General features: G+C 39.0%; 2 protein-coding genes across 2 annotated transcripts; both read left to right on the plus strand.

Moving 5' to 3' along the window:
- Window positions 1-98: 98 nt before the first annotated feature.
- Window positions 99-6,696, plus strand: asmtl (acetylserotonin O-methyltransferase-like). Its single transcript, XM_060876321.1, has 14 exons — window positions 99-198; window positions 719-826; window positions 901-1,032; window positions 1,138-1,185; window positions 1,262-1,326; window positions 1,444-1,508; window positions 1,589-1,697; window positions 2,855-3,215; window positions 3,767-3,938; window positions 4,151-4,335; window positions 4,456-4,588; window positions 4,756-4,896; window positions 5,194-5,316; window positions 6,287-6,696. The coding sequence occupies exons 1-14, from the start codon at window positions 142-144 to the stop codon at window positions 6,493-6,495; spliced, it is 1,908 nt and encodes a 635-aa protein (XP_060732304.1). The 5' UTR covers window positions 99-141; the 3' UTR covers window positions 6,496-6,696.
- A 445-nt stretch (window positions 6,697-7,141) lies between these two features.
- slc25a6 (solute carrier family 25 member 6) lies at window positions 7,142-10,441 on the plus strand. The gene is made up of 4 exons (XM_060876322.1): window positions 7,142-7,343; window positions 8,392-8,878; window positions 8,985-9,125; window positions 9,322-10,441. The coding sequence occupies exons 1-4, from the start codon at window positions 7,233-7,235 to the stop codon at window positions 9,477-9,479; spliced, it is 897 nt and encodes a 298-aa protein (XP_060732305.1). The 5' UTR covers window positions 7,142-7,232; the 3' UTR covers window positions 9,480-10,441.
- The last annotated feature ends 5,554 nt before the right edge of the window (window positions 10,442-15,995 follow it).

Consider the following 15,995-nt stretch of genomic DNA (forward strand, 5'->3'; position numbering starts at 1 on the left):
AAGCACTAAAATGTGCAGGACAGTGGGTACTCCATGACCACAAGCTCTACCCTGTATGCTAGCTGAAACGGATGTCTTTTGTCACCCCCTTGTGGTGGATGACAAATTTAGCACCATGCTGTTAATGCGCATGCGTCGGATATGCCCCCATTGTTCCGGTTGAGCTCGTGGTGGACGCGAATAGGTGCAGTGGTGCAGGTAAATAAGGAAACTATGAAAAACTGCTTCTTGCTTTTCAATACGGTTTGAACACGACGATTTCTAAACAAGTTATAGTACTTTGCATGTGGTAGAGTCGTCAATTTGTCACTGGAATGCGTTATAAATCCTAAATGTATTAAAGTGTTATGTTGTAGATAGATTGTGTCAGTAGGATTCAGTTCATTTAAATGATTGGTGAGTCAATTAGATGACTCTGCACACCTGAACATCGATCGCAGATACCTGCATGTTAAAAAAAAAAAAAAAAAAGCTTAGAAAGATCTGCGGAACTTAAACAGCACCCTTAATCCCATAACTAAAGTAAACAGAGTCAATTTTATTTACCTTCTACTAATCAATATGCTGTATATATTCTATCAGATGTTCTATAACTGCTCATTAACCTATAATTTGAGCACTGGATCTGTCTTTATACGATTCATGAACCAGAGTAATAGGAATTGTCTGAGAATTAATTGCTCAGGTCTCTCAGTGACTGTCCTGGTTCTCATGTTAGACCTCTGAAGACAAAATGGTGTTGCACCCAGTAATGTCCAAGCTGCATGGAAAACTTGTAGTTCTGGCCAGTGCGTCTCCGAGGAGACGAGAGATTTTGACCAACACGGTAAGTGTAAAACTGTATCCCTGTAAATAATTTAATAATGTTCATATATAGTTAGAAATTCTTTCTCTATGCAGGGTTTGCGGTTTGAAGTGGTGCCCTCTTGGTTTAAAGAGACTTTGGACAAGGCCTTGTTTAAAACGCCCTATGAATACGCAGTCGAAACAGCAAAGCAAAAGGCCCTGGAAGTGGCTCAGAGAATGCCACTTGTGAGCTTTTTATGTTTCCAAATATAGACCTCAGTTTTTAGTTTCAGGTTACGGATTCCAGTTATTTTGATGTTAATGTTTATTGTGTGTGTGTCTTGTGCATAGAAACATCTTAAAAACCCAGATATAGTGATTGGAGCAGACACTGTTGTGGTAAGTATGGATGTGGTCTTTTAAATTATGATGAATCATTGTAGAAATGTCAGTTTATTTTTTTTCCTGTTTCCAGACAGTGGATGGTTTAATTCTGGAGAAGCCTGTAGATAAGCAAGATGCCTACTGTATGCTGTCTAGGTGGTTTTGTCCTAAAATATTCAAGCTTATGTAAAAATATATTATGAATGTGTAATATCTGTTTTATTGTAGGTCTTTATTAACAGCTGTTCTTTATATTCCATGCATTCATTGCAGATTGAGTGGAAAAGAACACAGTGTATACACAGGAGTGGTCATAGTCCTCTGTCATGAAAGAGAGGGTATGCTGTGTGTTATCTGAATGTTTACCTACAGTAGATGGTATTTGACAAGGGTTATTTGACAATCTCTATTTTTCCAGGTGGAGAAACAGAGTACAAAGTGGTGGACTTTTATGAAGAGACAAAGGTGAAGTTTGCAGAGCTGTCAGAGGAGATGCTTTGGGAATACATTAACAGTGGAGAGCCCATGTAAGTTAATTTTTAGACTGAAATACTTGCTGTTGATTGATTAAATTTTTATTTAGTTTGGTAATAACAGGATAAACAAACTTTGAACCTTTGTCCTCTAGTACAGTTCTATCTTGCATTAAACAGCCATAATAAAACCCCCTGTGTAAATAATGCAGCTCCTCTGTGTGCCACCAAAATGGCTCTGACACATCAAGATCTCTAAAAAGGTGTGCTGTGATATCCGACTCTTAATACATTAGCAGCAGACATTTAAGTCTTATACTGTAAGTTGTAATTTGGGACCTCTATGATCTGGACTTTTTTGCCTGTTTGAGAGCTGGGGAAGTTGGAGGTCAAGTCAACACAGGCCACTGCCATTATAGAATTCTGTTGCAATGATGAAGGTGTATTGCCCAGTGCACAACACTGCCTCTGCCGGCTCCCTTCCTTCCCATAATGCATCCGGAAGCCATGTTTTCCTCAGGCATGTGCCACACATAAACCCATCCACCCAAATGATGTAAAAGAAAACATGATTCATAAGCCCAGCTATCTTCTTCCATTGCTCCATGGTTCAGTTCTGATGCTCACATGCCCATTATATACACTTTTACCAGTGAACAGTGGTCAGCATGGTCTGCATAGGCCTACATAGGCTTATACAGTACAAGCTGTGATGCCTTGTGCGCTCTGACACCTTACGCTCTAAACCAGCATTAACTTGCACAGCAGTTTGTGCTAAAGTAGCTCTGTTGGATCAGACCAGACAGTCTAACGTTCACTCCCCGTGCACATACTTAAGCCATAACTGCCCATCATTCTCTGGTATACTAGTTGTCCTTCATTGGACCACTTTTGGTGGGTACTAACCACTGCATTGTAGGAACACACCACAAGACCTGCTGTTTTAGAAAAGCTCAGACCCAGTCATCTAGCCATCATAATTTGCTTGTGTCAAATTTGCTAAAATGCTTACACTTGCCCAGCTTTCACTTACTGCCTGTGTTGTAAGTTAATATAATGATTTACACTGATTTAATATTTTGCTGCCAAGACATTATGCTAAACTACAATCGTAAGTTTAGTTGAATTGTAAAGACTGTGCTTTCTGGTCAAGACTTTTTGTCTATCTATTGTAAAAACAATTCTGCATTTCTGTGCTGTGTCATTGACAGGGACAAAGCTGGTGGTTATGGAATCCAGGCTTTGGGTGGAATGCTTGTGGAATATGTGCAAGGAGATTTTCTTAATGTGGTGGGCTTCCCACTAAATCATTTCTGCAAAGAGCTGGGAAAGATTTACAACGGTTCACCTGAGAGCCCTGCTTATAAGATAAAGTGCAAGAAGTCACCAGAGTCTGATGGACCATGCACTTCTGTCAGCCGTCTGTCTAAAGAAGCTGTACAACCGGACATCAGCAGTTTCACGAACTCTGACTCAGTGCACAATGTTGTGGAACCTGAGGCTACCAAGAGCAACAATGAAGGCTTCCCTCACAGCTTAGTAGAACTACTGGATGGATTTAAAGCATCAAAGGTTTGCAGTGTATTGATGTTGATTATCAAATAAGTGGCCAAAGGTATAATGACATTATATTATACCAATGTTAGCATGTCTGAAAGTCGATTCCAGTAGTGACTAATAAATCTGTATATTATTCATTCAAATTAAATGGAAAAAACTTCTTTTCTGAATTTACCCATTTATTGCCTTGCCTATATAGAATGTACATTTCATTTTCGTTTTAATTTAGACAATCAAGAACATGATGCTTTAAAATTCTGTAATGTATTCAAAATTGTATTTATTTGTATAATTTAACAGATGACAACCTGCTTAAATTGGCAGTTTCTTTGTTCTTTGTGCAAAATATAATTTTGTTTTAGACTTTAAGAATTAAGACTTTAGAAAACTACAAAAAACCCTTTCAACAAAATAAGACTGACACTTCAAGCAGGTTGCCACCCCTTCTCCTTTCCTTTTCAAGTTGCACCTTTGGCTGAAATTTCTGCATTTTCGGGATTTATTTCTGTGAAACAGTACCTTTGGTTCTAATTCTTAATCCCGATGTGCTCTTTGCTTTGCAGACTTTGTTTACAGCATCCAAACTGGGTGTGTTTGACGTTATGAGTGACTCTGGCCTTACGGTGGATGAAGTAGCTATTCAAATTAATGCCTCAGTGTTGGGCACTGAAAAGTTACTGGATGCTGCTGTATCTATAGGACTACTACATAAGCTCAAATGTGAAGATAAGCTTGGTGAGTCCTGGGGAGAAAAAGAGGTTAATAACAAAGTTAAAATATTTTTGTGCTCCTGGCATATGTATAAGCTTATCAGCTAGTGTTAGGGTAAGGTTTAGAGCTAGCATCGCCATGTAATTACTGGTTAAGCTACATACAGGTGCTGTATTTCATGTTGCACCAACAAATGCTGTTTGTGCTTCTTATATTGTGTACATTATCTATTTTAGTGTATAGGAATACAGAGCAGGCCAGACAGTTCCTGGTATCAGACAGCCCCCTGTCTCTGCATGCGTACATCCTGCACTGCAACGACATGATCTGGCCACTCTTCAACCACCTTGAGAGTGCGGTCAGGGAAGGCACAAATCAGCATGAGAGGGCTTTTGGGAAGAAGCCTGAAAATGTGTTTCAGGTAGATGATTTTATGGTTGATTATACAGTGCACAATAATAATAATAATAAAAGAATATAGTAAGTACTAGAGTACATTAGTATAAAATACAAAATTTTGTATTTCCATTTTTCTTAAAAGGATATCTACTTCAAAAAAGATGATATGGTGATGCGCTTTATGAATGCCATGCACAGCATCGCTAAAGTGTCTGGAAGAGATGTGGCCACAGCATTCGATTTGTCACGCTTTAGGACAGCCTGCGATGTTGGAGGTTACTGTGTTGCATATATATTATATATATATTTTACAGTTAAATATAGTTATAGTTAATATATATAGTTATTAAATGTGCTGTTGCATTCCTGCCATTCAGATATTAAGGTCACACTAAGGATTTGGTCTGGGTTGTCATTGTATTTCTGTATTTTCTTTTCACAGGCTGTACTGGTGCCATGGCATATGAGTTCACTAAAGCCCATCCTGATCTCTCTGTAATTGTATTTGACTTGCCAGCAGTTATTGAAATGAGAAGTCACTTCCAGCCTTTAGAGCAGGACAGCAGAGTTTCATTTGTTGCAGGTCAGTGCAAACATTTATACAAATATTTTACACCGGTTATACATTTAATGTTATATTTAACACTTTGTAGCAGAAATGGCCCAATAATATGGTCTTATATAGGCTTTATACCTGCCTCCAATTTCTTTTACATCCTGTATATACCTTTAGTAATATTTCCCCATATTCTTTCTGACATCTCAGGTTCAGATTCAGGCCAGACTTTGCCTCTTATTGTTGACTTATTTGAAGTAGTACCAAAATTATATTATGTTCCTGATATTAAAATACTTTAATTGTACCTTTTTGTGCAATTAGGTGATTTCTTCAAAGATGACATACCAAAAGCAGACCTCTATATCCTTGCACGAATTCTCCATGATTGGTCAGATGATAAAGTACATGGGCTGTTGAGTAAATTGTCCAAGACATGCACTCCGGGTAAGAACATTCTATCTGCAGACCTGACCATGATGTTTAAAATGCTGTCTTATTAAGTATAAGTATCAATAGTACTCAGTATACATGGACATAGAGTTCATTTTGGCATGTTTTTGCACATTCTGTTGTGTATCAATTTAATTAAAATCAATTACATGAATAAACGCAGCGAATCTCAAACTAAAGCATAAGCCATGATGCTTAAAAGACTCTCTGTAGATCTTTGGGATGAGATTGTAGGGGGATAGAGTAGGGCTATAAACAGAGGTGACCAAGACCCCACTCTAGTCCACCATAGACATTTTAGAACCTGCAGGAAGGGCAACAATTTCTGAAATACTCCAATAATAAGCTATTTATGGTAGAATGAAAATGCATACACTTAAAATTTGTTGGTCTAATAATTTAAAAATGTATCTGTTTTGGTTGCTCCACGCAATATGTCTGACAAAACCAACTACTGTTCAACTGGTAAATCCATTCTTATGCTGAAACATGTTGCTGGCAGCATCACGCTATGGGGTGCTTGTCAATGGCAGGAATGGGGTGACTGATCTAAATGGAGGAAAGGATGAATGCATTGCACATGACCTCAGACTAGGGTGATGTTTCAACTTTCAGGATTGGGACCAGTCACTAAATGTAAGACCAGACTTGAACCCCATAGAAAATCTGTGGATGGATCTGAAGGTAGCAGTTCACAGGTGCTCCCAAATTCAATCTGATTATGCTTGAGAGGATCTGCCAAAAAGAATTAGAGAAAATTGCCCAAATCTATGTCTGCAGTGATTGTAGAGAATGACCCAAGATCTCACAAAGTTGTAAATGACTGGCCATAAATCAACATTTCCAGTTGTTTACACTCAGTTCATTGGGTCCAACTGTGTTTGTTTGGCAGTAGAGTTTTGCAGCACACCAAAGTTGTAGTACTTGCCAAGTAGAATGAACCATTTGTGTGTCTCTGATGCAGGCTGTGGCTTGTTGCTCTCAGAGATTCTGTTGGATGAGGAGAGGACCAGGCCAAGTCGAGCCCTGCTGCAGGCACTCAGCATGACTGAAGGCAGTCAGAGGAGTGCCACAGAGTACAGTAACCTAATAAGAAAGCATGGGTTCAGCCCTGTACATACCCGATACACAGACAATCTACTAGATGCCATGCTTTTTGTGAAAGATGATTAAACTTAGCCGGTTTGTTTCTCTGTGGCTGCCTGAAAAGCTCAAAACCCTATAGGTCAACTTTTGATTGTCCAGGAATGTATTAATTGTCAGTGAAATATATCAAGCTATCTCCTTTACATCTGTAAATAATTCTTATCAATTTTGAAAAGAAAATGTATTTCATCTAAACCAATATTTTAATAAAAGTCAATTGTTTAAAAAGGTCTTGCTTCTTCAGTCCATATCTCATGTCCACAGAAGTTGCTTGAGCAGAGACATGGTATTAACTAACCACTGTGTTACTGATTTGCAGGTTGCACTGTTTTCTTCAGGGTCCATGATGAATGAATGAATGAAGCAATGGGTCTGTGTGGTCTACATGCTGGTTCAGGCCAGAGGGATGCAATGTGCTTGTGTACCTATTGGTGAAAATTAAACAAAGTGGCCAGCTAAAGGAACACAGGCTTAGCTGTAAACTTAAATGAAAAAATGGCTGACAAAAAAAAAAAAAAAAAAAAGATATGCAGTTTGATCAGGTCTGATAGATGGAGTTCATAGTGACCTAAATGTCATATTAGCAAATGGAGCTAAGTGGCATCTTTGTAGGATTTGTTTGGGGATCATATTTCTGTTCCGGTCTCGCGCTTCCTCTCGCGATAAGTGATTCATCACCTGCGCGGATTGTCGGAGCATGCGTAGAACGCCCTCTGCGGATAACTAACTCCTCTCCAAACGTCTGTATAAATATACAAAGTGCGATGGCTGATGCTGCGATATCGTTTGTAAAAGACTTCCTTGCGGGCGGAGTTGCGGCTGCTATTTCTAAAACAGCCGTTGCTCCGATCGAGAGAGTGAAACTGCTTCTGCAGGTGAGAAGAACATTTTGTTCCCCAGATCATATACATAGCATCATCATCATCATCATCATCATCATCATCATCACTGGACATCCGTGTTGGACTAAAATCTGACTAAGATTATTATACACTCATGTTGTAGTGACACGACACGTTTTATGTAATTTACTACACAAAGTATACGCCTGAGATATGATTGTGTAGATAAAAGCCTAAAAGACGCATTGATACTGAATAGTGAACCGACCATGAAGTACACGGCTTGTTTCTATGAGCTAGTGACGGTGACTCCGAACCGAGCAAAATGAATCGACTCCGATGGCTCAGATATGCGGTGTAAAGAAACAGAGCAGATGAAAGAGAAGTGTTGCATTGACACTGTTAGGGGTTCCTCATGCTTTCTGCCTTCTCTATAAGTTAGGTTTTTTTTAAATTAAAGCATAAGCTTTGCCTATTTGTCCATGCTGTTTAGCAACTACAGCTGAGATTATATCCTTAAAAAACTTGAAACTATGATGATTATATAATAATAATAATAATAATTATAATAATAATTGTATTGTATTTGTCAATATAAAATTATTATTAAAACTCAAGGCATAGAACAGAATTTCTAAAGAGAAATAAAATGATTATAATTGCAGTTATTTTCTATAGCATTAATAAATAAAATTCTTAGCATTGTAGAGATAATTAACATTATTTTTGACAGAAAGAAGCCTCTGTTTATGATTTCTATGTATCTATTTATATAGATACAAAAAAGACATAATTTTTATAAAGAATTCATATAAAATGGTAGTGAGTCGTCAGGACAGAAACAGTGACAGTATGGATGTAACAACGATGATCAGTGATTGGTCACCTGCTCGCACATGCACAACTCAGTCACGTATTACACACTAATTAAACTGACAAAACAGAACCTTCTCTCAACTTGCACAACAAACAACTGTGGTGAAATGAAGCTAATATAAAATATAATGAATATATAAACCGGAGTTCAGACCATACCTAAAACTAAATCTTGACTTGTTGACTTACTAATTTCTCAATGCAGGTCCAACATGCCAGCAAGCAAATCAGCGCTGACAAACAGTATAAAGGAATTATCGACTGTATTGTGAGGATTCCCAAAGAGCAAGGCTTTGTCTCCTTCTGGCGTGGCAATCTAGCGAATGTCATCCGTTATTTCCCCACCCAAGCCCTCAACTTTGCCTTTAAGGACAAGTATAAACAGATCTTCTTGGGTGGTGTTGACAGGCACACTCAATTCTGGCGTTATTTTGCTGGAAACCTGGCATCTGGTGGCGCAGCAGGAGCCACATCACTTTGTTTCGTCTATCCCCTCGACTTTGCCCGTACCCGTTTAGCAGCTGATGTGGGAAAAGCCACCTCCACCAGAGAATTCAGTGGCCTGGGTGACTGCCTGACTAAGATCTTCAGGTCTGATGGATTGCGAGGCCTGTATCAGGGCTTTAATGTGTCTGTGCAAGGCATCATCATCTACAGGGCAGCTTACTTTGGAATCTATGACACAGCCAAAGGTAAAACCTCTCCACCATTAGCATGACACATGGACTTTGTGTGTAATGCACAAAATGGCCACATTTAGCTTTTCATGTGTTGTTTCTTGTTTGTGGTGATGAACAGGTATGCTTCCTGATCCGAAGAACACCCACATTGTGGTTAGCTGGATGATTGCACAGAGCGTCACAGCAGTGGCTGGTGTGGTCTCTTATCCTTTTGACACCGTGAGGCGCCGCATGATGATGCAGTCTGGACGCAAAGCAGGTACGGAGGTCCTCAAATATACCATTTACACACTCTCTCTCTCTCTCTCTCTCACACACACACACACACACACACAGTAGTAATATTAAGAACAAACTAACTAGAGTAAATGTAATTAAGAAAATTGAGTGACTCCACTACTCCTTGTAATATGTGTTTATATAAGCTCAAGTCTTTGTTTTTTGGTTCTCCACAGCTGACATTATGTACACTGGGACAATAGACTGCTGGAGGAAGATTGCCCGTGATGAGGGTGGCAAAGCATTCTTCAAAGGAGCTTTGTCTAATGTTTTTAGAGGCATGGGAGGTGCTTTTGTGCTTGTGCTGTATGATGAATTTAAGAAATTTGTTTAATCTTACTGTCAAGCAAGTAGTAAGAAAATCATATAATAGATTTAATTGCTAAAGTTTGTCACACCTTCCCAAAACATTCTCTCTGCAGTGTGTAGCTAGATACCTAGGTAAAAGGAAAGCATTAATCCTCTATATTATATAACCTGTGTATCATCTGTCTAAATAATGTGAATACATAGTACAAATATAAATTGTAATTTATTTTTGTTGCACATCTTTAACAAAGTCATTTTGGGAATGTTATTTGTATAAACACTTGATCATGAGTTACAGCTATAGCTACAGTTATCATCTAGTAGGTTTGGACAGTATTTGCAAATGGATCAGACTCACATGTAATGGCTAGTATGTAGCAATGGTTTATCTTTACTCAAAAAATATTGAGAAGAATTGCAATATTACTGCTTAAGTTCTCTATCAGCAAAAAATAAAAGGAATCAAATTTGACTGAATTTTCTGTCCAAAGTTGGATATGTCCAAATGTTAGGCTGGGTCAGAGATATAGTCAACATGATGGTTTAATTGCCCTATTTGTGAATTGGAGAAAGATCAGCACAATAAATATCTCTGACATTGTTACTACAGTGCCAAAATAATGGCCTTCATATTCAGAACCTGAGTGACATGACAAGTCAACTTTGTTTTTGTGGAATATAGCTAGTAATATTTTCTTTATCAAGCAATAAGGAAGTCATATTTTTAAGGTGTTTTTTTGTCAGTATGTCAAGTTATGTCAGACTGATCTTGATTAATTAGATCCCATTTTCAGGAAAGTCATGTACAGGTGAAAAGGACAGCGCTTTGTTTTCACTAAGGACACTGCAAAGAGACATCACCCATCATGTGAAATATGTCGTAATCAGATACTGTAAACAGATACAGTCCACATTGGCAAACATTATTCTCGATTAAACAGCAGGAATACTTGCAAACACAATAAAATTAAATACCTCATGCTAAAATGTGTGTTTGTGTGTATGTTTTAAAATGAAAGTAGTATCCATAGTCATCATTAGGTTCTTCACCACAAAGAATCTAATGATGACTACTGTATGCTATAAACATTTACGGCATTTAGCAGACACCCTTATCCAGAGTGACTTACAACTGAGCAATTGAGGGTTAAGGGCCTTGCTCAGGGGCCCAGCAGTGGCAGCATGGTTTACCTGGGGTTTGAGCTCATGACCTGCCAATCAGTAGTCCAATGCCATAACCACTGAGCCACCACATCCAACTAAACACACCTTTAATGCCTATTCAACCAAGTGTTATTATGTCCTAATTTTCCTAATATTAATATACTTTCACGGTTGTGATATATAATCAATATATGAATATTGGTATACTGTTATGTAGGTGTTATTAATGAAAATAACATACTGTGGTGTACCTGATACTGTAAATTGATCCACTATTCTCAACATGACAGACAAATTTAAGAATCTTTGGGTAAAAAATGAAACAGAACCATAATGGTTCCCTTGAACAAAGAGTCTGTAATCAGTCTGGTCTGAAATCACAGCTGGCCACACTCAGTCCATAATGTCTCCCAATTGTTTATCAACAGCAAGATTTTGCAAGTCTGTGTAATGAAAACCACACAAGTCATGCAACGTATGTAGCGATCAAAGGCCAGTGTCAATTACTAAAATGACTGCAAAACTGAGCAATCTTCTGTAATGTGAGCTGCCTTGTCTGACTCCCATCATACTGTACATGTCAGATAAATATTAAGTCATTTTCCTTCAGCACAGCTCCAACGACGGCTTGGGATTTCCAACCTGCAAGTAATTATAGTACTAGTGTTAAGTGCTTTGATATTAAAATGACTGGTTTAAAACCATTAACTGTTCTCAGATAGCAGCAAATTTACAACTGCTTCCATATGTTGATGGTATGGAAAACTGTATATGGACAGAATGTGATACCTTTTACTACACAGTAATCATAAAACATTTTTGTGATAAAAAAAAAACAATACTGTTGTGAAAACACATTGTTTGGGCAGTATATCACATATATATATATATAATATTTTGTACATAAATATGTGTAACGTTCATAAAATGGTTTCTGAGAACGGCGGTGCAGTTTCACACAATGTCCACATGAAGGCAGTGTTGAAAAGGAAATTGACACACTAACGACCTCTTGGTACAGAAACCAGGCCTACAAACATATCAGTAAAGTTCACAAGGAGTTGCACTTTTCAGAGACATGTCTTAAACATTCCTAAACATTTTTTATAACCTTAATTCACCCTGATCCTTACTGGTGTGTAGTTGAATGACCACCTACACAAATTGTGTTCGCTTCATGGTGCAAATTTTTCCTAAATGAATTGGAAACCTACAATTTTCGTAACATCTTTTAATCCTCACCAGTGGATGAAGTAGGCTACTGTAAAGATGTTATTTGCTGAAATAATAGCTTGATGATCAGTTGGAATTTTGCAGAACAATTGCTCTTCATTCATGACTCAATATTCAACAATATTGTTCATAAAAGCAAATGTTCATAAAAGATCTTTTTCATTCTATCATTTTAATTGGTCCATCTAAAGAAAAGGTTATAGAGCTGGAAGAGATGCCATAAAGCAAACACACACCTGTAGCAGTAATGGACAAGAAGAAATCGTTGCTGGATTGAATTGACTGTTCAATCAAATCTTAGATTTAAAAAAAATGCAAACTGACTGCACATTATCTCAATTTATGGCAAGCCATTATATAGCTGATATAATGGTCTATATCAGCACAGTCCTATTCTACATTAGCTAGATTAGAAATACATAGCTATAACAAGATCCGTGGACTTTCTTTAACACTATGCACTGAAAGAAATAGAAAATATTCACACCTCATCCATGCAGACATGAAACCTCCCTTAGTCTCACTTCAGTCTTCCAGTAGCTTTGTCACAATGATTGAATTACAGTGGTAATTCAAAGTGCGTAATAGGTGTAGCGCCCCTAGCGTTACCGGCTATAATGGGGTGGCTAACCTGAGCTCTTTTAACTAATTTCTAACAATCTTAAACATAATCAATCTGTCTTATCTTTACTTTGAGATGGGTTCTATTTATAATTAAATGTATTAGACTACCAGGTACCAAGAAATATGAAACACACTTCAGTATTGTAAATATAGACACAACACAATTTAAACAATATGAACAGTTTACTAAATGGGAGGTCAAATAAAATATTGTGCAGATCACTTTCAAAATCAAGTTCAAGTTTAAATGAAAAATATCAGTAAAATATACAACTTATTACTCCAACTTGGCCAAATAAATAATAAAAGCCGGCAAAAGTAAATGAAAACTTTACTCAGTCTACCAGTTGCAGGCCTGTGCGTAGCTGGGGTTCGTAGAAACCAAACAAAATGGCCACTTCACCACGAGGGCAACAAACGGAAAAATGGTACCTTGATGAAGATTGGTTACACACCTGGCTCACGTCAGAAAGAAAAAGGTCGCTGGATAACACAAACAGAGCTTGGATGCTTCACGGGATACTCCTTCGCCACACGTAGTCCTTGCTAGTTGAGCTAGCTATCCGCCAGTCCATTAGCCAAGTTCATGCACATGGCGCGATAATCCACAACTTAAGTTTCCATTCGTCAGAGGCGATGTAAACGTCTTTCCGATGTTTTTACCACTCCAAACAGAAACTATCGCTACACAGGGTTCGGGTTGAACACCTAATTGGCTTCGTTACACTACTCAAAGAACAGGTCGTACTTTTTAGTTCAACAGCTCCGTTGTCTCACTCTCCCTCCTTTTTTTTTCTCTTCCTCCTGCTCCCCGCGCGCACCCAGCATGCATCCATCCTCATGTCACACATATACTTAATAAAACTTAAACAAAATACAAGTTCTTTTTAAATAATCTTTCCCAGCATATTTATATTAATTAAACAAAAATGCATTTAACAAATAATTGATTATTTTTAATTACGGTTAACTTATACAGATGTCACGTGACCTCGTTACCTCACCTCATGTCTGGCCAATGAAATAACTCTCCTAACATTAATTTGTAAAACTATTTATGGAATTCAAACAATGTCTTTAGCATAAAGACATAAATCAAAAACAAACACCCATAACTTTATCTGGGTTACACCTTCCCCCTTCTAAATGTCTGTATGTCCTCATAAGACACTAGGAAAGTTAACTAAGGCTCTTTAGGGGTGCAACAACTATTATATGTATTTATTGTTTTCTTACTCTGATCCAATCTTAATAACAATACCCCTGTGCACAATAGTTAGAGGCTGATCTTTGGATCTACCTAACTCATCATACGTGAGTCTAATGGTTGGCTTCACAGACCTCTTTTGTCTGGGCTCAGGTCTGGACACAACAATGTCTTCACGGACATTAGTCTGTTCTTTTTCTGGTTCAGACTCTGATTCAAGACCAGGTGTCTCTTCTGCAGTTAGACTTTCTTTGCACTCCTCATCTCTGTTCTCATCAGACTCAGAGTCCAAGTCTCTCTCAGAGTATTCATCACCTGTACAATCTCCTTCGGGAGTAAGGTGGGAGTCCGCATCATCATCATCATCACTTCTAGGTCTAGAGACACTGGTAACTGTAGGTGCAAACTCTCTCTGTGTCACACAATATTCCAACTCAGAAGATGAATCGGAAGACTCTGATAACTCTGGAGTATCTGATCTTACATCTCTCTTATTTTGTGTAACTGCTCTGGTTCGAGGTCGGACTGGCAGATTTTTACCAGGATCAGCAGGGGGCATTCTCACTAGCTGTCCGATGGGAAGAAGATGATCTCTGTGTATGGTCTTTGTCCCAGGACTACCATCCTCCCGCTTAACCTTAAACACAGGTAGATTAGGCAGTTTTCCCATAACAACATAGGGTTCCTGCTTCCACTTGCTTTCTAGCTTGTGTTTCCCTCTCAGACCTAAGTTCCGAAGAAAAACTCTGTCACCAATTTCTAATGCTCGAAAAGTGACTCGTTGATCATACAATCGTTTGTTTCTCTGGTGCCTTTTATCTGCAGCATCAGAGGCTAACTTGTAGGCTTGCTTCAAGTTCTCTTTTAGCTTTGCAACATACCGAGAATGACAGGTGGTCTCTATACCATCAGGGGACGTTCCAAAACACAAGTCCACTGGAAGTCTTGCCTCACGCCCAAACATCAAGTAATAAGGTGAATACCCAGTGGCATCACACTTTGTACTGTTGTACGCATGGACCAAGTAACTCACTTGTTGGCTCCAGGTGCGCTTCTTCTCATGGCCCAGAGTACCAAGCATCGACAATAAGGTACGATTGAACCTTTCGGGCTGCGGGTCTCCTTGTGGATGATAAGGGGTTGTCCGAGACTTACGAATCCCCATCAACTGCAGGAGTTCCCGTATCAATCGGCTCTCAAAGTCTCTACCTTGATCTGAATGGATCCTGGTAGGGAGTCCATAATGTACAAAGTACTCTTCCATAAGGATCTTAGCCACGACTTGGGCCTTTTGGCTTTTGGTTGGGAAAGCCTGAGCATACCGTGTAAAATGGTCAGTGACTACAAGTACGTTACTAAACCCTTTGGAGTCTGGCTCCATGGAAAGAAAATCCATGCACACTAGGTCCATAGGCCCATGGCTTATAATCTGGTGTAATGGAGCAGCTTTCTGTGGAGGGGTCTTGTAAGAAATGCACTTTCCACAATTTTTTATGTACTCCTCAACATCTACAGACATCTTTGGCCAGAAGAACCTACTCCTGAGTAGTTCAATGGTCCTTTCCTGCCCAAAGTGTCCTAAATCATCATGCATAGCCCGCATAACCATTTCTCTGAACTTTCTTGGCAAGAGAAGTTGACAGACTTCATCGCCTGATGATCGTTTGCTGAAACGGTACAACAAGCCATCTTTCATTGACAACTTTCCAGTTTCTCTCTTCAGACGTAAGAGCTCTGGGTTGATGTTCTTGTCATCTGGCCAATTCCCATGATTGACAGCCTGAATGGCTGGGCCAATGGCATCATCCTCTTCCTGAGCTCTCCGGAGATTCTGCCTAGACAGAAGTTCAAGGGACTTTAACTCCAGGTGTGTCGGGAAAGCATACAGGTTTGGGACACAATGGGGAGATGCCCCCAACTGAGTAACATAGACAGGTGAACTGGTAGGAAATGCTGGCTGAGACCCAGGCTGACAGAGTGTCTTCACACCCGACTGAGGTATTGTCACCCATTCATCTGCTCCTTTCACATCTGGCATGTTTCTAGATAATAAGTCGGCATCTATATTGTGTCGGCCCGGTCGATACTGAATGTCAAACTCGTATGTCGAGAGGGCAGCTAGCCAGCGATGCCCTACTGCACTGAGCTTTGCTGTAGACAGCACGTATGTAAGGGGGTTGTTATCCGTACGTACTGTAAATCCTGCTCCATACAAGTACTCATGAAACTTGTCGACTACGGCCCACTTGAGCGACAAGAATTCTAACTGATGTACAGGGTAGTTTCTTTCAGATATGCTCAGCTTTCGGCTAG

The sequence above is a fragment of the Tachysurus vachellii genome, chromosome 8 (assembly GCF_030014155.1).
Source record: "Tachysurus vachellii isolate PV-2020 chromosome 8, HZAU_Pvac_v1, whole genome shotgun sequence".
NCBI classification, from domain to species: domain Eukaryota; kingdom Metazoa; phylum Chordata; class Actinopteri; order Siluriformes; family Bagridae; genus Tachysurus; species Tachysurus vachellii.